Below are 25510 nucleotides of genomic sequence, written 5' to 3' on the forward strand. Positions count from 1 at the left end.
CCGGGCTTGATGTGACGCCCGCAACGGGTGAAGAACGAAGACCACGCGCCTTAAGAGGAGACGAGATGATCGGGTTGGGAGATATCGAATTGCCGGGGAAATCGGCGGGCGAGGGTCTCGATGAGGTAGGGCTGGCAAGCTTCACCGGGGATGAAAACTGCGTGCCTCGGAAAAGCTGCGACGTCGGGAGAAGTTCGGATCGACTATGACGGAAGGGATTTTGAGGAGTAGGGGTTTCTGGCAAGTGTTGGGTCGGGGACAGGTCCGTTTTCTGAGTGGCTCCATGGTGAAAACGGGCGACATCACCGAAGTCCACGAAACCCGAATCATCCTCATCTGTGACTTCCTTGGCAATTCCAGCGCCGTCGTCGCCGATGTCGCGATGATCTGGGGAGCTACTCCTGGGAAGTCCGGCGTTTGGTGGTGTGTGGCCTGGAGATAAAGGGCGGCAATACTGGTCATAGCTGCGGCCGGCATTTGACTGCGTGGATGACTGGGTTGACTCCATCTTCTTCCTCCTCAGCCGTGAGGTGCTATCAATTTCGGCCGAAAGAGGGAGGGTGTCTGGGAGGTTCAAATCGCCCACAACACCATCTCCGAAAGCCACATCACGGTCTGGCCCATCTGGCAACCGTTCGTCTCGCAGTTCGTTTCGCAGTTCGTTTCGCAGAATTCCAATGTCCTGGGTTTCTGGTATTGACGAGTGTTGGCTCTCCTCGGTGTCCCCAAGACGCGTACCCCGCGTCTGATTAGGCTGGTCAGTGCAATCCTTGGGGTGAGGCAGGGGCTACGTTTGGTCTGTTTTGGTTTGGTTTGGCCGTGCGAGACTCACCTTTTCCGCGCCCGTTAATTGATTTGGGAGTGCTAAATCGCGATGCAAGAGTCAGCGGTTGGATGAGCCGTCCTGCATCAATCAATCGACCACTTACTATTTCTGCTGGCCTTGCCACTCATTGGCCGACTTCGATTAGGGGAAAGGGGGGATATGAAGTCCCCTGTTGGAGAGCTGCTCCGCTGGACAGTGCCCGGATAGTCAGATTGGCCACATGCCCTGGAAGCTGACGGCAAGGCAGAGGGGCTATCAACGCCACTTACCAGGCCGACACCAAAATCCATCATGAGGTGATGCGCGAGCAGCAGGGTATCTTGCGACTCATTGGTCCCGTCAATCGCCGTCTTCTCCGCTTGGCGGAGGGTTTTGAACTGCATCTTGACTGCATTTGCTTTTTGGATTGCGGTGCTCTGCAGTTAACCGTCGATGCCTGGCGGCTTTATTGGCCGCCAGGTTATCAACTCAAGGGCGGTTCTGGGTTTGTGCATAAAACAATGAAAAACACAGGGAATTGTTCATCTGGGAATCGGGAAGGCAGTCCCAACTGGTTCGCATGCTCCATGCACGCACGGTCCCTAGAATATGGAACCGTGGCAGGCGCGAGGGGAGCGCGTCATCACGTGCTGATTCACTCTCAGCCCAAGTCCCTGGCTTGTTGCTCAAGATGGGATGATCTGCAGGGGCAGTGAACTGTGGGGAAGACAAGGAAACGAAACAACACAATTTCGGGTGAACCCAACGACCACAGTCCACAAAATCCGAGGGGGAAAGCTGTTGATGGTATTGAAGTGAAGAACCTTCAAATATTCAGTGCAGTGCAGTGTAATCTGTACCAAGCCTATTCAGAGTAACAAGCACTGCGATACCTACCCAAAACTGCCTCCAACAGAAAGGCTGAGACACCTCGTGCTTGTGGGTCCTCTCTCCTTTTTAGTGAAGTTCTATTCGTAGTATGTTTTGGTAGCCCCCTGCAGTTGCTGTGGCACGCAGATGCAGGTAAAATGAGGGTCAGCACGCCGCACGCTTCCAAGGTTGGAGGAACGCTCCTGAGTCTTTTAACTTCCAGGTCCCCCGCCCGGACGCCCGGCCTATCTTAGCACCTTTGGGATACCTAGGTATCTGTGCTACACCCATTTCGACAGAATCCTCAACCTTCTCTTGTTGTTTCCTTTGGATCGCATTCTTCTAGAACCGGCAGGAAGAAGTGCGCGCCATTGGCAATAGGTTGCCATTGACTTTGGCACGCTTGCTCTCAAAATTGCGACAGGTTCTCGGCCCTTGAATTCCAGGCGCTTAGGTTGCAGTCGCATGCTCAACGGCGTTCCCCGGTCGCCTCATTCTGCACCTGGCCAGGAGCGCAACGCCAACGGACAGGCCTCCACGCCTCGAGTAAGCCCATTGACAAGGGAAACGAAACGGCGAAACGACAGCAAGAGCGGGACCTTTTGCTTCGGCCCCACGCGAACCAGGATCGAATCCAGCAAGCCGCCTTTCCCCCCGGAAAGCGCCCCCCAGTTCAGCGAGCGGTCAGGGGCATCTTCTCCAATCAAAAACAAGGGGAAAAACAAGGGCTGCATGAATTGGGCGAGATGAGGTTTCCACCCGTCACCGTCCTGGTCTAAGCTTGCTTCCTTGCTTCCATTACTTTTCCATGACCTCTCTGCTGCGGACTTGCTTCGTCTCGGCCTGCGCCAACACTCTCTTTAACACACGCGACACCAACTCGCTGAACTTCCACAAGGCCGTCGACGCCAGAAGAACGACCCGCCTCCACTCTCCCCTTTTCCCGCACCGCCTCTCCCGACATTCTCTTGCCATACCCGCCAGGCCTGGCCGCCGACGAAGACTTCTACGCAAACCATCACACTCTTTTAAACAACTGAAGCACCAACCCAGGCTCCAACCCAAGCATCAACCCCAGCACCAACCCAACCTCCAACTCAAGCATTCCCCCAAGCGAGCCGAGGTAGCTCAACGTCGTCCGGAAACTCCCAAGAAAATGGACGAGATGGTGCTGCTCCAACGGTCTATAGACGAGAACATGCGGAAGGGCACCTCGACTCCTGAAGCGAGCCGTCATCCGAGTCGCGGAGGGAGCCGTGACGAAACCAAGCCGCGGCGCTTTCCAGATGACCCTCTTTCGCCCCCATCCTCGCACATGGACGATCACATTGAAACTCGTTCAGCGCGATCCGCCTCAACAACCTCGAGGAGCACGAATAGGCTGTCCCTGACTTTGCCCATCGTGCCCCCATCGGCCTATCCCCTACGGCCGACACCAGCCTCTACTACCACTCCCGCATTTCCCCCAACACCCCTCGATACTCCTTCCCTTATGTCCCCTGTTGACCCGAACGATTTTATTACTGCGATAGCGGCGCAGGAACGACGCGTGATGGAACTGAGGGAGGAGCTCAACCGTGCCGAGTCGGACCTTGCAAAACTGAAGAAGCAATGGGCGACCCATGAGGCGTACAAGAAAAGGACCGCTGGGCGGCGAAACCCGGAGCCCATCCCCGGCCTCGGACCAGCCGCCGAGATGCAGGATGAAACCGCAGTTCGGCGCAGCGTCGAGATGGATAGGAGAAGGGCGCTGCTCGGCCAACAAAGTCAACAAGCAACTCCGGAGACACCAGGGAGAAACCGGCGGCGTGTCTTTAATGGAAGGCACGCGCGGACCTTGTCGTTACTGTCCCCTACGAGGCCAGGAAGCTCGTTTTCCGCAAATGATGAGGAGTCTGGGAGCCCAAATTTTGATTTCGACCATCGTTTGGCGCCTGCCGAACTCCGTCTCCAACCCAAGCGCGCAACCTGGGCGGCGGCGCGACCCACGCAAACCGCCGCAGTGAAGCAACTTGCAGAGGATCTTAAGTCGGGACTCTGGACCTTCATGGAAGACTTGCGCCAGGCAACGGTGGGCGAGGAGCCCATCACCGGCCAAGGGATGAACGTGCGGGGCACGGACGGCAACATGAAGTCGGCCACCGTAAGAAACCCCAATAACGCAGGCGACCAGGATACCATCCGCGCGTCTGGCAACCCTCGACCAAGTGTATCATCCGCCTTCAACGGAGCACCAAAAGCATCTAACCAAACGGAAGAAGGCCCAGAGGAAGAAGACAGCGACAACAACAGTAACGGACCCCCGCGGCCCACCACGCTCCGCCGCTCCAAAACGGACGCCGGCGCGCGCAGCACCAAACGCTTCTCTTGGACCCCCTTGAGTGTCGACGCGTACGACGACAACGACTGGTCCAACTGGGACAGCCCGAGCACGCAGTCACCGCGCTGGAGCGGAACCACAGCCAACGGGGACATCATCCCAACTATACCCGAGAAGCGCGCCGACGACGAGAACGAGAACACGTCTCTGTAAGTCTCTCCCCCCCACAACGCCTCCCTTGCCCACAAGCCAGTTATTAACAGGGGAGGATCAAACAGCAGGAACCAACAGGCCTCCCGATCCCGCGCCGCCGGTCCGCCGTCTCCAACGCTGTCGGCCGCGGCGACTGAGGTGCTAGACTCTATTGCGTCCAGCCCCAATAAGCTTGAGGATCTGCTGCCGCAGGCACTGATGAACAGGCTGACCCCGAGCAACCTCAAGCGGACGGCGTCCGATTTTATGAAGGAGTGGGAGCGCAGCCTGTCGTCACCTGAGGAGATCATGGCGGCGGGCGCGCCCGCGGAGAAGACGGCTTGAAGAGGAACAAACCACACACACCTCGTGGTTCGACCATGCCCACCTCAATTCTTTTTATCTGCTGTATTAGGACAGGACAGGCTACGGGCGCAAATGCGGGAGCACATGTTCCCACACAGTGTTGGATTTATGCGGCGACGGGCAAGCGCCAGTGTTAAATTACTAATGAGGGATGAACGGGGATCTATATACAAGCGGTGGTTATAGGCGTCGCCGCCTCTGGCCGCGAGACAGGTTGGTTACAAGAGGGTTGGAAGAAGCCGAGGACTCACTCTTCTGGGATGGCTTAGGAGTAATGACCATAGTAATGACTAGATGAGATGTATGAATGAGAGATGTTGCAATCAACACGCAGAAGCTCATATTCAAGACGAAGCTGGGATCCAGTGGCCAGTTCATCGCATAAACCAACTATTCGTACTCAGCTACACAGTAACCAACCGCAATAAGAAAGCCCCTGCTCACACGGGATATGTCCATGAAAAGTCTATGTGATGTCCCCATTCCTAAAATGCACAGAGAGAGAGTTCCAGCCAGGCAGGCCCAGGGGAAGGAAGGAAAGCCGAGAAGACAACGAACAATTTTAATATTCATTGCCACCAAACAAACCGCCAGACAAGACACGCTATGCACAGCATGCATCCAGATCCAGATCCCCTCCGCCCCCTACAAAACACTGTGTACTGTACTGTCCTCTATCTACCTCCCTAGCCTTACTCATCCGTGACAGAGGCGAACTTGTCGAGCATAGTCTGCTGTATCGCCTCGTACTTTTTTTTTCTGTCAGCACCATTCCTCAATCTTTATAAAGAGGGGGAAAGAAAAGGGGCGGTTCAAACACGTACCTTCTTGCAGATAGTCTCCTGACCATCGCTAGGCACCTCGAACTTGAGGCTGCGCAGCTGGGCCTGCAGCTCCTGGGTGGCGTCGCGCACCTTGGCCCAGCTCAGGCCCTGGGCGATGGCCTTCTGGGCCTCGTCGTGGAAGCCCATCATGAGCTTCATCATCCACTCGGTCTTCCAGATGGGGCAGAACTGGTCGTAGTCCGAGTAGCCGTTCTGCTGCAAAAAGTCCTCCTTGATCAGCGTCGCCATGTCCAGGGTGATCTTGTCCGGGTCCGAGAGCGCCGATTTGCCGACCAGCTGCACCACCTGGTCGAGTTCTTCGCTGTCCGACAGCAGCTGGCGGATGCGGTCGCGCAGGCGGGGGAAGTCGGGGTACTCCTTCTCATACCACTTGTCGAGGATCATGTTGTACTTGCTGTAGCTGAGCGACGTGTTGATGGACGGGAAGTGCTTGCGCTGGGCGAGTTTCTTGTCCAAGCCCCAGAAGACCTGCACGATACTGAGCGTGGAAGCGGTGACCGGATCTGAGAAGTCACCACCAGGCGGGGACACGGCGCCAACAATGCTCACACTGCCGTCGCGGGCGGGGCTACCGAGTGTCTGGACTTTACCGGCGCGCTCGTAGAAGGAAGCAAGCTTGGCGCCGAGGTAGGCCGGAAAACCCTGATCCGCAGGCATTTCACCCAAACGGCCTGAGAGTTCTCTGAGCGCCTCAGCCCAGCGGGAAGACGAATCAGCCATCATGGCCACGTTCATGCCTTGGTCTCGGAAGTATTCGGCGACCGTAATACCGGTGTAGATAGAGGCCTCACGGGCAGCGACAGGCATGTTGGATGTGTTGGCGATGAGGGTGGTGCGCTTCATGATGGGCTCCTTGCGCCCATCGACATCGATAGTAAGCTCAGGGAAATCCTTCAAGACTTCAGCCATTTCATTACCGCGCTCGCCGCTAAGAAATAACGTCAGTATGCCGTACGATGACCCTTCAAGACAAAAGTAGGTACATACCACCCAACGTAGACAATGACATCGCTGTTGGAGAACTTGGAGACGGACTGGCTAATGACGGTCTTGCCACAGCCGAAAGCGCCGGGGATGGCAACGGTGCCGCCCTGGACAGAAGGGAAGAGGGCGTCGAGAACGCGCTGGCCGACGATGAAGGGCTGATCGGCCGAGTGCTTCTCGGTTGTCGGGCGCGGTACTCGCACAGGCCAGGTCTGCATCATACCATACTCGGTCTTCTTGCCGTCAAACTCGACCTCGAGAATCTTGTCTACGACGGTGTAGCTGCCCTTGTCGGCAATCCTGGTGATGGTGCCACGGGCCCTGGGAGGGAGCATGACTTTGTGTACAGAAATGAAAGAGTTCTCGTAGACTGTCCCCCACACATCACCGCCTGAGATGTGATCGCCAACCTTCATGGTGGGAGTGAAGTCCCACTTCTTCTGGCGGTCGAGCGCGGGGGCAACAATGCCTCGGGGGATATAGATGCTCTTGGACATTTCCGAAATCTTCTCGAGGGGCCGTTGGATACCATCGTAGATGTTGTTTAGGAGACCGGGGCCAAGTTCGACGGACAAGGGCTTGCCAGTGCGGATGACGGGGTCGCCAACCGTAACGCCGGCTAGTGTTTTGTATGGTGTCAGCCTTGGGGAAAGGGGGTGATTCAGCGGGACTTGGAAATAGTCTACCTGTTTCTTCGTACACCTGAATGGTCGCTTGGTCGCCGCTGATCCGAATGACTTCTCCGACGAGGTTGTCGTGACCCACGTTCACCTGTTTCGCACATTTTAGCCCAGCGCCCTCCCAAGATCGCGGTGGCGTCGAAAGCGTACCAACTCGTACATAGCAACACCGGCCATGTCCTCGGCAACGACGACGGGTCTGGAGAGGCTGTTAGCGATCATAGACGGGGCGGAACGGGCGCAGTTGGCGCTTGGTTTGCGACTAACCCAGAGACCGAGTAGATCTTGCCTATGGCCCAATCAGTAAACGTAACCAACAGCAACCTGGGTTTCATGAGCAGTTCTAGCATACCTGTGTGCACTCCATCCTTCTCGCCGTCCGTTTGCGACTGTTACGATGCCGTGTCAGCGTGTTGGGCTCAAGTCGTGGGCCGACAAGATAGATGCCGTCTCTGTGTGTGTACGGGTGGGCAAGCAGCAGGCGGTAGCGGGGAGCTTACAGGGGCCATGCTGGGCGACGAGGCAATTGCAACGGGCGTGTGTTTCGGCGGTGCAAATGCGGGCACGTAGCTAATGACGATGGTAGGTATGCTGCTCGAGGTGGGCGTCGGCGATGGCGGGGTAGATGCGGAAAGAGGTGGTGTGTCGGGCGAGGGTGGAAGCGGGAGGTTTGCAGCTTGGTCAAGGACGGCAGCAGCACGCGCAAGCTCCCGGCGGTCGGATGCCGGGGCGGTGCCCGCCGAGAAGAGTGGAGGCGATGATGCAGTGGGTGTTCCTGCGTGCGGCGGGTCGGACGGAGACTGGCTGCCGCCTCCAGCTCGAACCAACAGGTCAACCAGTGACGGCCGCGCCTTCAACCGAGGCCGTAATCCGACTTGCATTCAAGGCAAAGCACCAGGCAAATTCCTCTGCCGTTGAGAGAGGTTGGGCTAGATGTTGTGTGCACCACCAAACTTTGGAACTGGAAAAGGCAACAAACAGACGGGATTATGGAATTGTTATTGTTTAATGAAGCTAAGCCGAGAGGTGACGTTAACTCGGTACATTTAGTTAGTGATGCGCAATGCTTGGTTCGCCCTGGTCCCGCCGCCCAGGCACTTGGGGAAAGACCTAAAGGCAGGTACGCGGCCATGATGCGATCCTTCTCCGCAACCAAACAACTTGTAACCCGATAACGCGTCTGCGCCGCGCTGTTGGTTACAGTTGAGGGAATACCCTGTTTGGCAGTCTGACAAGAATTGGGTGTACCGGGGTTAGGGCTCAATAGGTCGGTGCTTGTTTGAGGATATGGTGAAAAGACCACGGCGCATCGCATCCTGCCCTCTCCCAATGAAACAGGTCGCTCCTCAAGAAAACCACCATATTCACAGCGTGGTATCTTCTATTACAGTACTATATACTATATAACCCAACAATGCGTCACTGTATCAGTACAAGCGAGCCCACGTACAAACTCCATAATACACCTGACAAAACCACCGTGATCCTCTTCATCCCATATCCCTCCCTCTTTTACACCAACGACATCGAGTGAGAGGGTACGGAACGCATCACACACAATCCAAACACAACGGATACCACATTGTGAAAACTGCGTCATAGAATTCACTGCCAACGCTCCGACCAGGGAAGCGGAATCAATTCAACCGTAAGGCCCCCTTCGTCATTAGAGAGAGGCAAGGCGAACCGCCCATCTGGCCGGTCAGCGCCCTTTCCTTCATCGGCCGGGTCCAACCCATGCCGACCCTTTGGTGTAGCGGTATAAAATCAACCGCCGGCTGCCCACGGCACTCCGTGGCTGGCAGTCCAAGAATGCGATGTAGTAACGGGATGCAACGTGATCGAACATATGACAAGCCTCCCCAAGGCTCCTCGACCGCGAGCCGCGGCCAATCGAGGTAAGGCAAACGCAAAGTAAGTGGCGACCGCAAGACAGAAATTACAAGAATTAGAGGTCGAGGCCGGCCGCGGGGGCGTTCAGTTGAGGAAGCCCTTACACGCGGCCGTCCCGCATAGGCAGGGGATGCGGTCGGTGCTGCCAAGCTCACGTTCAAACTTGTAGTCGTATGTCAACTCTTCGTCTGAGGCGCCATTGTGTCAGCCGCCATTCTCACTCTCTCACTCACCCGCGACATTATGATTATTGGGAGGGGGTTACTCACTCTGCGCAATATCCCGGAGGGCATAGATCACAATCCGCTTGCTGCCTTCCACCTTGATAATCTTGGCCGTGCAATTGGGCATGCAGCTGTGGTTGATGAACCTTGCAATGCCACCCTTCTTGGTGGCGTCGATGACCGTGTTATCATCGATCCGGAAGAGGTAGCTGCTGCCGATACCGCTCTTGAGGTATCGATTCTCGCGGAGTTCGGCAATCTGCTGGCGAACTTCCTCGCCGACATACTCAATAATCATGTCGTCTTTAGGGATGTTCTCCATCGCGTACAACCCCCAGTTGTGGATGGCCGACCTCGCAAACTTCACAGGCTTCTTCCGTTTTTTAAGCTGGTTGAATCGCAAGACATCAGAGTCCTGGCCAAGCGTCTTTCGCTGATCGTTGAGATCGGCGACGAAACGGCGGTTGTTGGCACGGTTGGCACGGGAGTTACCCTTAGCCACCAGGCTCTCCGCAGCTAGCCTCGCGGCTTCTGCGGCAGCAAGAACCGAGTCCTTCGCATTCTTGCCGTTTTGTGCCTGGCGCTCCTCCCTAGCCTTCTTGACCTTGATGTGATGAGGGAGATACTTGGACTTCTCCGAGTTGAGGATCTTCTTGACCCCCTCTGCCCTGGCGCAGCCGGTAGGATTTGGTACATAGTACCCCTCGATTCGAACCGGCGTTTTTGCCGATCCGTCAGTCGAGTTTAGTTCACGAATGCGATCCCGCCGCCAGACCCAAAGTTCGGGATCATCGATTTTGCCGCGGCCAAACCTTTTACGAAGCCGGTCAAGATCTGGCTGGTCATTCGGCCCAAGAGCCAACTCCTCCAAAGAACCCACGTCGAGACGGAAATCATGAGGGAGCTCCAGCACGGAGACTTTTTGAGACGGATAGAGATTCTCATCAAGAGCCGGCTTTTCCACCTTCTCTTCCTTCTCCTTCTCCTTCTCAACCTTGGATTTTTTGGGCTCGCTCTCGGGTTCCGGCGTGGGTATGACCTCGTCCACGTCCTCCGATTGCAGGGCCTCCCTCTCAAATATCTCTTGTTGCTGCCGTTTGAGGGCTTCCCGTTCCTCGAAAAGCTGCTTTTTCGATTTCCGCTTGGTCTTGGCCGGAGCCTTCTTTTTGGCTTTTCCTTCTTGAAGCAGAGGAGTCGGCAGTCGGGAGCTGCCGATGTCTTTCTCTTCGCCACCTCCAGGCCCGGGGGGCAGAACATCCTCCAGAGAATCCTCCCTAGACGGAAATTCGGTTCCGATGCGATCGATAGTCACCCCGAAAAGCTCCTCGTCCGTTTTCTTCTGCCGTTTGATAGCCGTTTCGACTTGAAGATCCAGCTTCCTCTTCTTGGCCAGGCCCGGCCCATCGCCAAGCGCAAAGCTGGCCTCTGTCATAGAGTCATCATCTCCGGGGCCCCAGGACGCGTAATCATCCTTATCACCCTCGTCGTCCGAGCTCATCCGGCTCCGAGGCCGGGACTCAGGCTCTTCCGTGTCTCTGCCGAGCGACGTCCTATTCTCGGCTTCGTCCTCGGATTCGCCCTCGCTGTCGCTTCTCAGACGATAATGAAGAGATCGAAACGCGGTGCGCCGGGCCGTTGGTCGATTTCGCGCAAATGGGTCATTGAACCCATGCTTACGGGTATTCAACCCGGCATTCTTGACCTTGCGAATACGAGGCAGCGCAGATACGTCGAGGCGAGCGGTTCGCCGTTCTATGGGATCCGCCCTTGAATTCGGCGTGCTGACGGGAGATCTGTCTTCGAATTCGTCGAGCACGATCGGAGGAAGCCGGGCACTATGGGGATCCTCAAGATTGAGCCTGCGTCGCTTGGCTAGATGGTTGACAGGGTCCAGGAAGTTGAATAGAGCGGGTGCCGCAATCTTGGTACGAATGATCTTGATGAGTTGTTCCTTCATCCCCCGGAGAACCACATCCGTAGCCTCCAGCACCGGGTCGTAGTTCTTCGCTCTCTGCCGTTTTTCTTCCTCCAGATCGGCCTCGTCTTCCCGCCGCCGCCGGTCTTGTTCGTCGCGCCGTGCTCGCTCTTCGTCACGCCTACTGCGGTCATGTTCACGGTGGGGCCGAGCTTCATCGACGTGCTTCCGTTCTGGCGTGCGAGTGCGCCGCCGAGTGTCCGAGGCATGCGCATGCGAGGCCTTGCCGTCGGTCCCATAAAGGTGGAGGACCATCACCATTGTGTAAGTGAAGAAAGCGGTGCGGTCAGCAGACCGAAAACAACGTTCGGCTTCCGCCCGGCCATATCCCGAATCCTGGAAGACGATGTAGTATCCGGTCCTGTCTGCCCGTATGTCCTCAAACATGTAGGTCTTTAAGCGCCTCTTCATGTGGGCCACCGTGGTAGGCATGACGGGGACATGTTCGTGGCCTACGAAAATGTAGGGGTCGTGTTTGAGGTGGCCTATGACGGGTTCGACCTCTATTATCGAATCTGGCCTGGGCTTTGGCACCCACACACCCTGGACGTTCATCAACCCGCCTCGGTGCGCCGCGGGACCCTTCGGTGCGGTCGGAGGGGGCCCAGGAGCGACTTCTTTGGGTTTCGGGCCCGTCGGAATCCTAGGCTCGCCCAAAGCTGGTGTCGTTTCATTCCCTTTTTGTAGCACCTCCACCAACATGCGGGAGCTTTTCTTGCCCTCAGCATCATACTCGACACGGACCATATTCGCCTCGATTCTCTTTCCGTGCATTGCTCGAATGGCGCGTTTTGCGGCGTCGGCGCCGGTGATCGAGATGGGGCGCGAGCGGCTCGGCTTCGAATCCCGGTAGCGAAAGGTAGCAAACCCCAGGTAGCTGCCGGTGTCGGGGTGCATCTTATTGCTGCTTTCGGCGATGTCACCAAAGGAAGCAAAGACAGCCGTGACTTTTGAAAAAGCAATCAACGGGTTGAACCCCGTAACGACAACCTGAGTAGGCGGGCCGGGGCCACACGACGTCTTGGGATCATACTTGTACGGCTTCAAGTTGTAGGGCGCATGTCGTAACCGAGCTTTCGGGAGGTGGAAGTCGACATTGATGTAATTCAACCTCCCGCCCTTTGCCAGGCGGGGGTCCGAAGGGGGAGCGTCATCTTGGTCGTCCGATGCCGCGGATATTAGCCATATTGTTCCCATAATCAAGATGACGCTCCCCCTCCCTCAGTGTAAAATTATCAAATGCACATACCATCCCAAACTCCTTGTATATCGGTTTCGCCTTTCTCTTTTCGGAGCTCGCAAGCGATGTATCGAAAAAAGGCTCATATGTACGCTTAATGCATTTGATCGAGCGAGAGGGGTCTCGGGCAGGCACGCGTTCGACGGCCGGTGTATAAAGGACAGCTCCGTTGGGAATCGGTGTGAGTCCGTTGAGTCCGTTTATTCCGTCGGCACGGCGAGGAGTGGTCGACTGCGCCTTGGTGGGGGCAGTTGTAGATAGATATGAGGACGGTGATGCGATGGTGGTGGGCGGGGTGAGCTGGGTATTTGAGAATTTCATGGTGCCGGTGGCGCTCGGTCGGGTGGGAGCACTGAATACTGAGGAGCTTGCACTTGTATGGGAACTGGCTGATCCCCCAGCATGGAGCGTGTCTCCGGCGAGCGACTCGGTATCATCCGTCGGAGGGTGTGCGGCATGAGCAGTGGTGCCATTCAGCTGAGGTCTGGATGTGAAGCCGGTGGCAGGCTCGTCGTCATGGTGAGCAGATGCTGAAGGATTGAGCGGGGCGTGGTAGCCATTGGAATCGACAGGACGGGCGAGCGGGGTTTCTTGTGCCTTCATTTTCACCTTCTCGCGTTCCATTGCCCTGTCCCTTGCGGCTCGAGATGCGGCAGGGAAGAACTGGGCGAAGCTCGCACCAGTAGGGCGAGTCATGGCGAGAAGGGGTGACTAGTGCCGTTCCCGACGTCCTCCGACCATCATTTCTGGTGCTCGAGATGCTGGGAGTCACCATGCGTGAATGTTGATGGACGTGAATTGCGGTGTGGGTAATTACGCGTGCATGTGCCGTCCACGCGACAAAGCTTTGCCGGTAGGGAGGCCTTTGACCAGACTGCGCCGTAAGCTGAAAGTGGTGAGGAAGGCGGCTGAGCAGTGAAAAATAAAACAGGGCCCAGAGCGATACTTGTGACAATTTGCGCTTTGTTTCGGTGGTAAAGGAAGTGCTTGTGAAGCCAAAGCAAGCTGCTGGATCAAAAAGCAGATCGCAGTTGAAGTTGAAAGTTTAGGGACGGCCCAGGCGCTGAAGTCCCGAGTTCCATTTTCCACTGTTTCGCTAAACCGAAACTGGCTTGGCCAAGTTCGTGCCAAGATGGCTCGAGCTTCAAATGAATGGGGTGTGCATTGTGGCAGAATTGCAAGCGGAGGCTGGGGATGATTGCACCATCCAATCAAGGATGTCGCTGTCATCAGGCAAGGCTTCCACTGCCAGCTGAGGCCCCCTGAGTGCTGGAATGCATGCCTCTCAGCCCCCTGAATCGAGTGGTGGGTGTGAAGCACATCTCAGCAACCTGAACCAGTGCTGACGGCCACCAATTATAGTTACCTCAAGAAAACGCAGAAGACAGAACGAATGAAATCAGAGAAGACACAATCGCTAAAATTAGAGAGGATAGGAGAATTAAACAGATAAAAAACAACATACGAATAGAACAGAACATGTAAAGTTTTGTGACCCCCGCCATTTACCCATATGTTTTCGGCTTCTTCTCGTATACCCTATTGTCACAACAAGACGGATGAACGTTTAAGCAAGACCTTAGTCGTTACCATTCGGTCTTGATTTTATATTGTACACGAGCTAAGACGACCCGGCACCACCCAGGTAACAAAACAAAGCCGATAAAACTCCAGTCCAAGTCGCTGCCATGATACCTGCTCGCTCTCATTCGCCAGCAGGCAGAACACAGCGCTCTGCAGCTTCCTGTTTGTAGCCAGAATGCCGCGGACCAGCTTAGGTGACAGGGCCCATAATGGCCCCTCCCCACAGAACCACAAAAGAAGGATATGTAAACAATGCCAGCCTCCCAATAATACCCATGTCGTCGACCAATCCGAGTAAAATATGCCGATAGGTCCTAGGCCGAACGCCATCACCCAACGCCTCCAGCCACCGTCATAGAATTCTTCAGCTGTAACTCAATCAAACTTCACCGTAAGCTGGAAATCGTCAACGTCGTCATCAACCGCCGGAGGTGGGCCCCCACCCAGACCATCTTCTTCCTCATCGGTATCAAAGACAGACAAAAAGTCCGGTTTCTTGAGCTCCGTCTGGGCGAACCGCGCTGGTGTGATGGTGGCCTCCGAGCTCGTTGACGCTGTGCTGACGGACCGCACCAACGTGCGAGGTTTGGGACCAATCTGAGTTTGGGGCGGGCGGCTACCTGCGTCGCCACCGGCTCCCTGGACCGCCGAGGATACCGACCGGCCCTTGTTGTAGCCTAGGGTGCTGCGTGAGGCGGCAACTGCGGGCGCCCGTTCTCTGATTGACAGGGTGGGCTGAACCACGGGTTGCACCGTTCTTCGCTTCGGGATAAGAAGCCCCCTAGTCCGGGTTTCGGTTGTGCCCAAGGCAGTTGTCTTGGTCAGTTTTGGTTGGGCAATTCCGGAGGGTTTGGCGGGCATGGAGAGAGCTGATGCCGCCTTCCTGGATGCAAGGGTCGACGGCTGCCTAGGTATCGGGTGGGCCACCTTTTTGCTGATCGTTGCTGTGGCCGCTGGAATCGTGCTGCTCTTCTTCTTGAATACATCCTTGCTCTCCGGAATGTCCCCAATGCTCCAGTCAAAATCCTCCATATCCTTCCGGATCTGCTCTTCACCGCGCTCAAAGCTCTGTTTCTGCCGCTCTTCCATGTCCCGCTCCAGGGCTGTTTTCCCTTCGCCGTCCACGCGATTGAAGTAGTATTGGTAATAACCCTTGAACAAGTTCTCAGGCTTGAGTCCCTCAAAAGTCAAGACGCCGTCGGGGAACACGTCGGACTCGTAGGGGGTCTCTTTTGGTCTCGGGGGAGCATACTCGATCTCTTCCTCCTCGAGCGGCCCTTTGTCCGTGTGTACTTCGAGCTTGGCAGATTCAGCTTCGGGTGCACGCTGCTTAGGTCGGAGAGTGGCAGTTGGCTTGACCGCGCTCTTCTCGAAGTCGCGGGCCGTCACTTTGGCGCCGGGGGTTTGGTAGGTCGCCCTAGCCTTTGCATTCGTGGTCTTGTTTCCGAGAGGCGCCCGACCGGTCCTAGGTGCTAAATCCGGCGTTAGAAAGGCGGGATAAAGAGGCGTGGAAGGACTCACCCGCTGGCGTCACCATGGCCGATTTTCCCGACTTGCCAAGGCCATTAGCACCCTTCCCGACAGTGAGGTTGTTCTCATTATTTCCTTTTCCTCGCAGAACGCTCTTGCCACCAAATCCGTGATTCGAGTTCTCGTCGCTGAGCGGAACCTTGAGGGGCGTCTTTGGAAAACGGGCACCTGGGGTCTTTGCCTGCAACTGTTGCTTCGATGCACCGGCCTGGTGCGTGTAAACGTTCTCTTGATCGTGGTGAGCTGCTAGCATCTTTGCGTGGCTCGGGGATGGCCTCCCAAGTGGCGGCTTTTGACGATTCAGAGGGTCGATAATAAGTGTCGTTTTCGTGAATCGGAGGTTTCGATGCATAGGACACTCCCGTGCCTGAATCGCGGCGTCGCGTGGCTGGGCTAGTTTCGAAAGTGCCACTCTGAGGTTGGCACAGCAACGGCACAGGAAATGCGCAGCGGTGACACCAGGCCCCCGGCTAATGGTGGGGTCGATCAGACAAGTGACAGCCACCTACCGTAGCAAATGGAAACACCGCCGTTTGGTGAGGGGCAGTCGCTGGTCTTCATTTCCTCCAACGCCCGCCAGTTTGCATCCACCTCCTTCTTCCTCCCTTAACTTCCCCAACCACTACCTGCGACATTCCCTTTGCTGTGTTTTCGCTTCAGAGTTCACTCTCTTACAACGAAATCGCCTTCGTCCTCTTATCACCAACAACAAAATGGATCGCATCAAGGAGGTAAGTTAGCTAACCCTTTCTTCTTGGAGCTGCACCCCGGTTTGGCCCCACCATTGGGTTTACCAGGACGCCCCTTAAAAGCAATCACGAGCATCGCCGGTCTTGATTTCCGGCACTGGCGTGTCCCAGCCGCGACTGCGATTCTCGACTTGATTATTTTACGATGCCTCGGATGGCTGACGATATGTTGCGCATCCCAGAAAATGAACCAGCTCCGCCTGGACGCCGAGGAGGCGGCAGCCAAGGTCGACGAGCTCCAGAGCAAAGTCAAGACGCTCGAGCAGGAGAACCTCCAGAAGGAGCAGGAGATTGTCTCCCTTACGCACAAGAACAGCGTGCTTGAGACGGAGGTAGAGAAATCCGAGGCGCAAGTCAAGGAGCTCAAGGCCGCGGCCAGCGAAGGCCAGCAGCACGGTACCCAGAACGAAACGCTGACTCGAAGGCTCCAACTTCTCGAGGAAGAGGCCGAGGAAGCAGACAGGACTTTGCGCGAGGCCAACGAGAAGTAAGCTTGCACACGCGTTCCCCACCTGACCAGCTTCGCTTATACTGACCGCCTCTTTCTTAGGCTGCGGCAGACCGACGTCAAGGCTGGACACTTCGAGCGGAAAGTCCAGGCCCTCGAGCAGGAGCGCGACCAGTGGGAGTCCAAGTACGAGGAGATGGCCAAGAAATACACCGCCGTGCAGAAGGAGCTGGATGATTTCCAAGCTGAGATCGGCGCCATCTAAGTCTAGCGCGATTCGGTTGGAGAGAGGGTTTTGTTGGGTCCAGCTGGTTATCACGGCTTCCGGTTCTTTACATGTGCCGGGCCACATCGATGGGCGAGGGTTTGAGGTGGACGGGTCACTAGCACTGACTCCAGTACTTACATTCTGCGACAATCCAAACACATACACCCCTTTCTCAACTTTGTCATGCGAGCTGTATTTGTTTACAGCAGTGATGTGCATGCTGGGCCAAATGCTACCCCTTATCTTTCCTTCGCTTCGACCTTTGCTTCCGTGCTTCGACAGCTCTTTCAAACTTGTTTTCGTAGCGGAACTTCTTGTTCTTCTTGGCCGGGTATTTGGGTCGTTTGGCGTCTTTCTTTGAATCTTCCTCCGCACTAGCACCTTCTTGTTTAGGCCCTGCATCCTCCGAGGGCTTCTCGAGCTCTGGTTTATGAAGACCGTCTCGGTCTACGCTGACTGCTTCCACGGTCACGGTTGTGTACTTGTCCTCGTCGATGTATTCTTCCTCCATGTCGATCGGCGCTTCAGGGATGTCTGTGTCTGACAGGCCTCCCCATTCACCCTCGGAATCATTTTGGTCTTGGTCGCCCGTGCCGGCGTGCTCGGCTTCCCGAAGGATCTTATTGATCGCCTGAACGTGGTCCTCGACGGCTTGTTTTCGTTCTTCCCTTATCTAGCACCCGCTTCGTTAGCATGGACAGTGTTGTAGTCTTGTGAGGGGAAATGCCATACCTGTTTCCGTACTTCAATCCTCTCTTCCCGCGCCTTCTGCTCGGCTACCTCTTGCGCATGCTTGATCCGCGCCTGTTTGCGCTTGTGGAATCCCGTAAGATACTCGGAGCGGGCATCTTTATCGAATGTGATCTCCTCGATCGCATGTGTTGTCTTCCTCTTTTTTGGCGGCGCCGGCGCCGTCTTCCGTACCCTCGGCTGCGCAAACATGGTGGAATCTAGCTGGGGGTTCTTGGTTGTTGCTCTTTTGCAGCACCGGAAGCCCTGTCTCCTGTAAATTTAAGACGACCCCTGCAATTGCACCGGCTTATCGGGGTTCTGCCAGCCTCCACCGCCCCACTCGGCTGTTGGCTGCATCATCCAACCAAGCCACTCTGAAGCTCCTGGCCGAGACGCAATCGCAACCAACTTGCCGCTGCCAACGCCGACGAAACGAGCCGGCATCATCACCAACAACCATGAAGCTCTCCACGGCAACGACATTTCTCGCCTGCGCGGCATCCCAAGCGCAGGCCTTTTCCAACTCGTCGCCATTCGTCTTCCTTTCTACAGCCGAGTGCGTCCCCGTTCCCTATCGCAAGCTGTAGGCTGCAGTCCTGCAGTCCTGCTCCAACCAGCAGCTCATAAGCCAGGACGTTGAATTGACGCTCATCCCACAGACTCTCCACCCCGCCGTCAACCTCCCAGCTCCAAACCGCCTCCCAAGTCCTCACCACGGCCAAATCCCTCCTCGCGTCATGCCCGACCAAGCGCTACCTCCTCGTCTCACAGCCCAACATGCACGCGGCCGACATCCGTGATGACTCCAACGACAGCAGCAGCGACTCCTGCCGCATGCCCAACCTATGCCGCGCCGCGCGCCGCGACGACATCAACAGCTGGGCTGTTGCCGAGACCATTGGCCGGGTGTCGGGCAAGCCGCTGGAGGAGTACATTGCGCAGACGTGTGGGGAGGGCGTGAGCGTGCAGCGGGTCGAGCTGCGGCAGCTGCCGGCTGCGTCTGAGCGTATCGGCGCAGAAAGCGCGAGGGGCGAGGTGTTGGGGGATAATGGTATGTTGTCGGATACACTCACAGGCGAATTGCCGCGCTTTGGGGGGGATAGGTGTGCTGACTTTGAGGATGGATGGCAGATCATGAATTGGGCCAGCTGCTTGATACGCTTGCGGGCGAGGACTATACCGTCGTGGTGTTCTCGGACCCGAGCGAGGCCAAGGCGTACGAGCCTGAGTTCAGCGGACCTGTGCATATGGACATGAAGCGCTCCGTCGAGCGCCAGTTCGTGGCCAGGTCGAAGAGCGACTCGGCTGACAACTTGCCGTTGTTTGAGAAATACCAATTCTTCACGCCTGGTAAGTTTACATCGTATCTTCAGAGTGGGCAGTCGCTAATTCAAGGGCTACCTTAGGCATTTTCATGGCCTTCATCGTCCTGGCCGTGGTTCTGTCCATCCTGGGCGTCGGCCTCAAGGCGCTCTCGAGCCTCGAGGTCTCTTACGGCGCGTTTGACAAGGACATGGGCCCGGCTGCCCAGAAGAAGCAGATGTAGAATAGCGTGTGGTGGTATTGTGGTAAATGTGGCTTGGTTTCCTGGTTCGTCTGTAGCATAGCTACCTGGGCTGGAGTTAGTTGGTTTGAGCATAATTGTGGCATCAATGTCTAGACTTTTGCGAAACATGACCTTGCTTGTTATTCGCCGGTGCGTGATGTCACAGCTAACGGAGACGTCGGTGATCAACCCGGTCCAGCTGTTAGATCCAGTCAGTGATAGACGTGATGGCGATGGTAGAATATAATCATAACCGATTGAAATCGTGATCGTGAACGCCATGACCCAAATCCAGCCAACATCACCCCCATGATTCGTGCCTAATTCACGATAACCTCCCCTCTTTTCTTTTCTTGCCAGCCCCAATCCATGACGCTCATACCAAATGGCTCGGCAACAAGAAATTTGCGATGCCTTCCCGCACCGCATACTCGTGCGAACAATTCCCACACACCAGCTTCCCCTCGTTCATCTGCGTCTCCATCAGGAGGGTATGCAAATCCTTGAGCATCTTCTCGTCTGCCTGAAGCTCTTCTGGTGTTGGCGGCTGTTCGGGTAGTTGGGGGAACCCAAGCTGCGGCATGTTAATAAGGTCGAGAACAAGAGGGAGGGTGAGAGGGGAATGAACAGGACGGGGGAGGTTATGAGAAATAAGTATGATCAAATCCAAATATTAAAACCCAAGACGATGAAAAATGATCAATACTTGCCTCCGTAGATGTCGTCCGCAAGGCATTCCAGTCGATGCGGGGCAACAAGTTGACTAACAACTGCGGGTTGAGCTCAACATCGTCGCTGACGAGTTCTGCATCTTTGGGGTGCAGCGGGAACGAGTCAGACGAGGACTTGCAAGACTTGACGGCGCAAGTCAAGAAATTTAAAGTGAGGACTTTCATATTGGTGGTTGGGTGTCGTTTGCTGAGGAATGTCATTCAAAGCGGGTTGAATGTTGGAGGTCACGAAAAAATTATAGATGCCTGAAACGGGGCCACTTGCATCTAACGGAACATGTTGAAAGAGACGCCCTTCCTTCGCCCGGATATACCACAAAACCCTCCAAATCGCTACTCTACATTCATAGTTCACACGCGAGTCTTCTCATAGCCAACTTCGCTTTGGGTCTGGCCTCTTGAGAAACGCAGCCACATCGCAAAGACGGCCCCGACGATTGCCATAAGAACCACCTTGACCAGAAGAGGCCAGTCGTCGCCAAGGTCAACGGCAGGACCTGGCTCGTTTGTTCCGGGCGCGGTGTTCGCATCTTCAGGGGCATCGATGCCTGGGCAAGGGCGGAACCAAGAATGAACGATCAGTACAGTGTCTTCTTTTGAGACATGACATGGTAGAATCCAATGTGAGAAGTGCAGATTGATATTGTCGACACTAGGGCTAATTACCCCCAGTGCATCTCATTTTATATCCACAGATGTGTCAAGGGAGACGGGGGGATGTTGGCACACATTGTGAGAGAAGCTTAGAGCTCCACGTGGATACCTTCAGGAGGGACCTCCAACTCGCCGCTCTTGGCAATCTTGACAGTCTGAACTGGCTTATCGCCCGGTGCGGTATCGACGTTCTCGATCTTCTCGACGACGTCGTAGCCCTCGAGGACCTCGCCGAAGACAACGTGACGGCCATCGAGCCAACTACAGGTTGTTGTTAGGGATATCATCAGAGAAATGCCCCCAAGGCGATTGGTGCAACTCACGAAGTGACAACAGTGGTAATGAAGAACTGAGAGCCGTTGGTGTCCTTGCCCGCGTTGGCCATGGAGAGCAGGCCTTTCTTGGTGTGCTTGAGCTTGAAGTTCTCATCGGGGAACTTGTCGCCGTAAACTGCAGTCACAAGAGTTAGTGCTAGGCCTTCCACACCAACTGAATCGGAGGATGTGCCACGTACTCGACTTGCCACCGGTTCCATCACCCTTGGTGAAGTCACCGCCCTGGATCATGAACTGCTTGATCACGCGGTGGAAGGTGGAACCCTCATAACCGAAGCCCTTCTCGCCAGTAGCCAGAGCACGGAAGTTCTCGGCCGTCTCGGGGACGGTCTTTCCGTAGAGGCCCATAACGACACGGCCAAGCGCCTCATCGCCGTGCTGAATGTCGAAGTAGACCTTGTGGGTGATCTTGGGACCCTTAGCGGCGGCGGCAGGCTGCGCAAACATCATGGTCGCGCCCACCATCAGGGAGGCGGCGACGAAGATCTTCTTAAGGTTGAGCATTTTGGCGGCTTGGTATTCGACCGGCGTATTTGGGCAGGAAAGAACAGTTTGGTGATGAAAATCCAAATCAATTGGACAAAACAATGGGGGAAGTCGGCGAAAATAAGGCCAGCGCCGACAGTTGTTGAAGCTACGTTTCAACTTGACAGAGCTTCCCACCCCCGGCTGTTGGTTAGCGGGGAGGCGGGTCGTTCAGTTGACAGGGGCTCAGGGTCCGGGCGGCCCAGAGTCGCAGGATGCGACTCGCTGCACAGCAAAATGCACTGTGCCCCACCTACCATTGACGGAAACGGCAAGGGACTGGTTCGTCTGATGTGCTGGGAACACGCCATCCGTGATTGTAGCATCTCGAGGCTCGGAATCTGGAACCGAGCTGGCACCGGCGCATCCAGAGAGTTGCAACGTCATCCCCAAAACGAACTTCAGTTGTCAATCTCGACAAGTTTACCTCTACATCCGTGAGGCCGTACCTGGCGATATGCCCAGCTACCGTCCCGCGAGTGCGACGACCCGCCGAATAGCGTGACCGACCACGGCACGAGATGATGTCCTCAACGAACGAGGAGGACCCGTTCCTCCAAGTCCAACAGTGCGCTCCCTCCTTTCACTTATCCCACTCCCGCTCCCGCTCCCACCCCCCCGACCCTCTAACAGGCCTGCCCCTCTGTCACTAACAAACCCGAACCACACAGAGATGTCCTCACCCAACTCCAAACCGCCCGCTCCCTCTTCACGTCGTACCTGCGCATCCGCTCGCTCGCCACGGCATCCACATCACCCGAACTCGCATCCGCGCGCTCCGACCTCGAGTCCTCGCTGACGTCGCTGGCCGACGACCTCGCCGACCTGGTCGAGTCGGTGCGGGCGGTCGAGACCAACCCGGCGCAGTACGGGCTCTCGGTGCCCGAGGTCGGCCGCCGCAAGCGCCTGGTGCAGGAGGTCGGCGGCGAGGTCGACGATATGCGCGAGGAGCTCGTCAAGGTTTCTTCTTCTGCTTCGTCCGGTGCGCGCCGCGGGCAGAAGGGCGGCGGCGGGGATCTGCCGGATCCGTCGTCTTTTGCCATTGCCGATGGGGAGACGGATGGCGGTGCCGGGGCCGGGGGGAATGATTATGCGGCGGAGTTTGAGCGCGAGCAGCAGGTGGTGATGATGCGCGAGCAGGACCAGCATCTGGATGGGGTGTTCCAGACGGTGGGGAATCTGCGGCGGCAGGCGGACGATATGGGCCGGGAGCTGGAGGAACAGGTGGAAATGCTCCAGGAGACGGAGCGGGTGGCGGATCGGGTCCAGGGGAGGTTACAGACGGGTATGGGGAAACTGAACTATGTGCTCAGGAGGACGGAGGATAAGTATAGTGGTTGTTGTATAGGGCTCTTGATCGTAGTGCTGATCATTCTGTTGATCTTGCTCTTGATATTATGATGTCGTGGGGTGGTTGATTAGTGGGTTGTTGGGAGGTTATTGGGCTGTATTGCATAATACCAAGGCGTAGATAGATAGGTCTTTCGCAACGAGGCGTTTGTTTTCCTTCTTTTCAATATTCCCATATGTCGGGTATTTACCACAACCAGGGTTAGGATACATGCAACACCCCCCAAACCGTGAAATATTCCGGGCCATTACGGCCATTCCGTCCCATCCTACAATGATAAAATGGCCCTATGTTGACTCTGTTCTGAGCCACAAATGAATTACCAACATCGTACGCCTTCTCGTACCCCAATCCCTTTATCCAAGAACTAAGCCGGTATTCCGCTTCAGCATCTGCGCCAAAACCTCTAGTGAATTTACAGCGGCTGACTTCTGGGGTACTCTGGACGGAAAGTCAACCAGCGCTGTCCGTAAAGCCGCGATAGCGGCCGTCCCATAGAACTCAATGAACTTCTGCTCGTAGTTCTCCACCATCGCCTTCAACACGACGCATTGCGTGTCGGAGATCTCTGCGTGCGGCGTGTTGACGATTCTTGCCATGGCTGTCCAATATACCCGTGGCGGAAAGGGGTTTGTCTTCTTGGACATAGCAAAGTTCCGGAGCGATATTGAAGCGAAACCAGCGCCCAGGCCTGTCATGCGGTCCATATGCTGCTGCTCAGGCACCCACTGACCGCCGTCTTTCCACCACCCTAGCCTCTGTCTCCCTTGCTCCGTCTTCTCGCTACCTCGGTAGCCGAACAGCACAGGACATACTATCCTGAACTTGGCGAGCATGATGTCAATCAGCGATGAGCCGCGCCATAGGAAATCCGGCTCCGAGAGGGTCGCGGCAACGCAGACGCCGACCGGGTCCGCTGTCTCCGGCCGCGCGCCGGCCTCGTTGATGAATTGGGCAATAGCCGCTTTCGCAAAAATGTTGATGAGGTAGAGGAAAATTGATGGAAGAGTGGCGTCGTTGTGTGCAGCACCCTCGGCTGGGTTCCTTGGCTCCAGAACGAAGCGACTGGGGTCCATCAACTCTGACTGCACTTGATTTGATAGCGCCTCACGCAATAGTCTGAGAATGTTTTGTTGCTGTGATACGATGGTCAGTAACGAACGCCTCCTGTATCGGATAGCATCAAACACGGGGGTCCGTACCTGTGTTTTGTTGACGCCTGCGACCCCCAAAGTGACAGTGAGTTGCCCGACAGACTTACGGATCTCTCGCCGCATATCGCCCATCCTTCCCTTCAAAGCTGGGTTTGATTTGGCCTGGTCAGCCATGGATTTCCGGAGCATCTTGAGATTTTTATGGATCTCGACATATTTGTCGGGACGCGTTTGCGTTGGAGGTTGGGCAGCCGAGCGCGATGTTTCGGGATTTGAGGCGGCGCCATTCGGCTGTGGCGTGTTATTAAGAAGGCCATTAATGCCGAGAACCGAGTTTACTGTCTTCGAGGGTTCTGGCGCTTTGTGCGGCGCTGTCGCTGGAGTCTGGCTCTGAGTCTGCGCCGGTACAGGTGCACTGGGGAGCTTGGGCACGGCGGGAATCGTTGTTGGTTTCTGTGACGTGGTCCCGTTGGTTTGGGCTGGGGCATTGTTGATCGGTGGTGGAACAGCAGGAACCTTTCCATTGACCGCTGGCGCAACAATAACAGGCGGTTCTGGATCGGGCAGAGGCGCGGGAATCGCGATCTTCTTTGCTTTGAGCTCATTCAGCCGCGCGCGATCCGCAGCGAGTGCCTCCTCGAGTTTGATCCTCTCTTCCTCTTTCCTTCGAGCATCGAGCAACCGCTGTCTCTCCTCCCTCTGCAACTGCTCCCGGTACACTCTCTCTGCCTCCTCCCTGACTCTGTCGTGTTCTCTCTTTGCCGTCTCAAGAAGGTACCTATGGCGCGCTTCCGAATTCCTGTCGTCGCCGAGTATTTCTTCGAGAACGTTTCGTTGTGGACTGCCGGCAGCCAAATAGTAGCTTTGCCGGCGCGGAGGAGATGAGCCTGCCATTGTCAAAGTTGCCGTTGAGTTCCGTGATGTGTTTATCAGGCCATGATACTCGGCGGTTTTCAATCGCGGTTGTTGACGGTTTCGCGGAACTGATGCCCTTTTGTCAATTTCATGTTGGGGCGCAGCCGCTAGGACCACCCCTTAGGTGTCTGCGGTCTTGTCCAAGCTCGGTAACCCTAACCCTTTTGAGCTGACAGAAAGCTTAAACTCTGCTGTTTCCGTTCCACAGGGAAGTTTTGCCACCAACAACACACACAACAACATCAGCAATCCCGCCAGGGGGTGGCTCAAGCTCCCGCCAAGAACCTCCATATCTCGAACAATTGACAAATGCCCACCCACGCTGTCTTCGAGGATGAGACGCTCATAAGGCCCTTCGCAGATAGTTCAATTCGTGACATTGTGGCTATTATGGTCTATGCCCGCTGGTCAAACGCGCACAATGCTTGGGATGGAACTTTTTGGCTCAGGCTGGCCACCCATCCATGTACACGGTAGCACAAACACGACACTCCTAGGACACCTATCTCCCATTGAGCCAATAATTTATCAAAACCTCCATTGTCTTCTTAAGTCATCATCATTTCCTTTCTTTTAGACACGAGACCTCTATTC

At 55.9% G+C, this 25510-nt stretch overlaps 11 protein-coding genes across 11 annotated transcripts in view; 4 read left to right on the forward strand and 7 right to left on the reverse strand.

Moving 5' to 3' along the window:
• The window catches only part of CHGG_07698 (uncharacterized protein), a gene marked incomplete at both ends in the record, with an annotated part of 3464 nt that extends 2255 nt beyond the window's left edge, over positions 1–1209 (reverse strand). The window contains 4 exons of the mRNA XM_001225353.1: positions 17–745; positions 833–864; positions 930–1014; positions 1096–1209. Of these exons, the coding sequence (XP_001225354.1) occupies positions 17–745; positions 833–864; positions 930–1014; positions 1096–1209 (960 nt within the window). The remainder of the gene's footprint in view (positions 1–16; positions 746–832; positions 865–929; positions 1015–1095) is intronic.
• Positions 1210–2483: 1274 nt separating this feature from the next.
• CHGG_07699 (uncharacterized protein) lies at positions 2484–4532 on the forward strand (the record flags this gene model as incomplete). Its single annotated transcript, XM_001225354.1, has 2 exons — positions 2484–4204; positions 4274–4532. The coding sequence occupies 2 exons, from the start codon at positions 2484–2486 to the stop codon at positions 4530–4532; spliced, it is 1980 nt and encodes a 659-aa protein (XP_001225355.1).
• Positions 4533–5365: 833 nt separating this feature from the next.
• Positions 5366–6241, reverse strand: CHGG_07700 (uncharacterized protein; the record flags this gene model as incomplete). The annotated part of the gene is made up of 2 exons (XM_001225355.1): positions 5366–5699; positions 5808–6241. The coding sequence occupies 2 exons, from the start codon at positions 6239–6241 to the stop codon at positions 5366–5368; spliced, it is 768 nt and encodes a 255-aa protein (XP_001225356.1).
• A 2798-nt stretch (positions 6242–9039) lies between these two features.
• On the reverse strand, positions 9040–12351 carry CHGG_07701 (uncharacterized protein; the record flags this gene model as incomplete). The annotated part of the gene is made up of 2 exons (XM_001225356.1): positions 9040–9143; positions 9225–12351. The coding sequence occupies 2 exons, from the start codon at positions 12349–12351 to the stop codon at positions 9040–9042; spliced, it is 3231 nt and encodes a 1076-aa protein (XP_001225357.1).
• Positions 12352–14353: 2002 nt separating this feature from the next.
• CHGG_07702 (uncharacterized protein) lies at positions 14354–15761 on the reverse strand (the record flags this gene model as incomplete). Its single annotated transcript, XM_001225357.1, has 2 exons — positions 14354–15450; positions 15500–15761. 2 exons carry the CDS (start codon positions 15759–15761, stop codon positions 14354–14356), a joined length of 1359 nt encoding a protein of 452 aa, XP_001225358.1.
• A 460-nt stretch (positions 15762–16221) lies between these two features.
• CHGG_07703 (uncharacterized protein) lies at positions 16222–16970 on the forward strand (the record flags this gene model as incomplete). Its single annotated transcript, XM_001225358.1, has 3 exons — positions 16222–16239; positions 16440–16744; positions 16808–16970. 3 exons carry the CDS (start codon positions 16222–16224, stop codon positions 16968–16970), a joined length of 486 nt encoding a protein of 161 aa, XP_001225359.1.
• Positions 16971–17205: 235 nt separating this feature from the next.
• Positions 17206–17915, reverse strand: CHGG_07704 (uncharacterized protein; the record flags this gene model as incomplete). The annotated part of the gene is made up of 2 exons (XM_001225359.1): positions 17206–17646; positions 17706–17915. 2 exons carry the CDS (start codon positions 17913–17915, stop codon positions 17206–17208), a joined length of 651 nt encoding a protein of 216 aa, XP_001225360.1.
• A 248-nt stretch (positions 17916–18163) lies between these two features.
• On the forward strand, positions 18164–19251 carry CHGG_07705 (uncharacterized protein; the record flags this gene model as incomplete). The annotated part of the gene is made up of 4 exons (XM_001225360.1): positions 18164–18261; positions 18365–18756; positions 18837–19055; positions 19112–19251. 4 exons carry the CDS (start codon positions 18164–18166, stop codon positions 19249–19251), a joined length of 849 nt encoding a protein of 282 aa, XP_001225361.1.
• A 1474-nt stretch (positions 19252–20725) lies between these two features.
• Positions 20726–21475, reverse strand: CHGG_07706 (uncharacterized protein; the record flags this gene model as incomplete). The annotated part of the gene is made up of 3 exons (XM_001225361.1): positions 20726–20897; positions 20960–21086; positions 21151–21475. The coding sequence occupies 3 exons, from the start codon at positions 21473–21475 to the stop codon at positions 20726–20728; spliced, it is 624 nt and encodes a 207-aa protein (XP_001225362.1).
• Positions 21476–22020: 545 nt separating this feature from the next.
• On the forward strand, positions 22021–22897 carry CHGG_07707 (uncharacterized protein; the record flags this gene model as incomplete). The annotated part of the gene is made up of 2 exons (XM_001225362.1): positions 22021–22064; positions 22168–22897. The coding sequence occupies 2 exons, from the start codon at positions 22021–22023 to the stop codon at positions 22895–22897; spliced, it is 774 nt and encodes a 257-aa protein (XP_001225363.1).
• A 306-nt stretch (positions 22898–23203) lies between these two features.
• CHGG_07708 (uncharacterized protein) lies at positions 23204–24895 on the reverse strand (the record flags this gene model as incomplete). The annotated part of the gene is made up of 2 exons (XM_001225363.1): positions 23204–23937; positions 24109–24895. 2 exons carry the CDS (start codon positions 24893–24895, stop codon positions 23204–23206), a joined length of 1521 nt encoding a protein of 506 aa, XP_001225364.1.
• Positions 24896–25510: the final 615 nt, after the last annotated feature.

This window comes from Chaetomium globosum, genomic scaffold, assembly GCF_000143365.1.
Source record: "Chaetomium globosum CBS 148.51 scaffold_5 genomic scaffold, whole genome shotgun sequence".
In the NCBI taxonomy this organism is placed as follows: Eukaryota; Fungi; Ascomycota; class Sordariomycetes; order Sordariales; family Chaetomiaceae; genus Chaetomium; species Chaetomium globosum.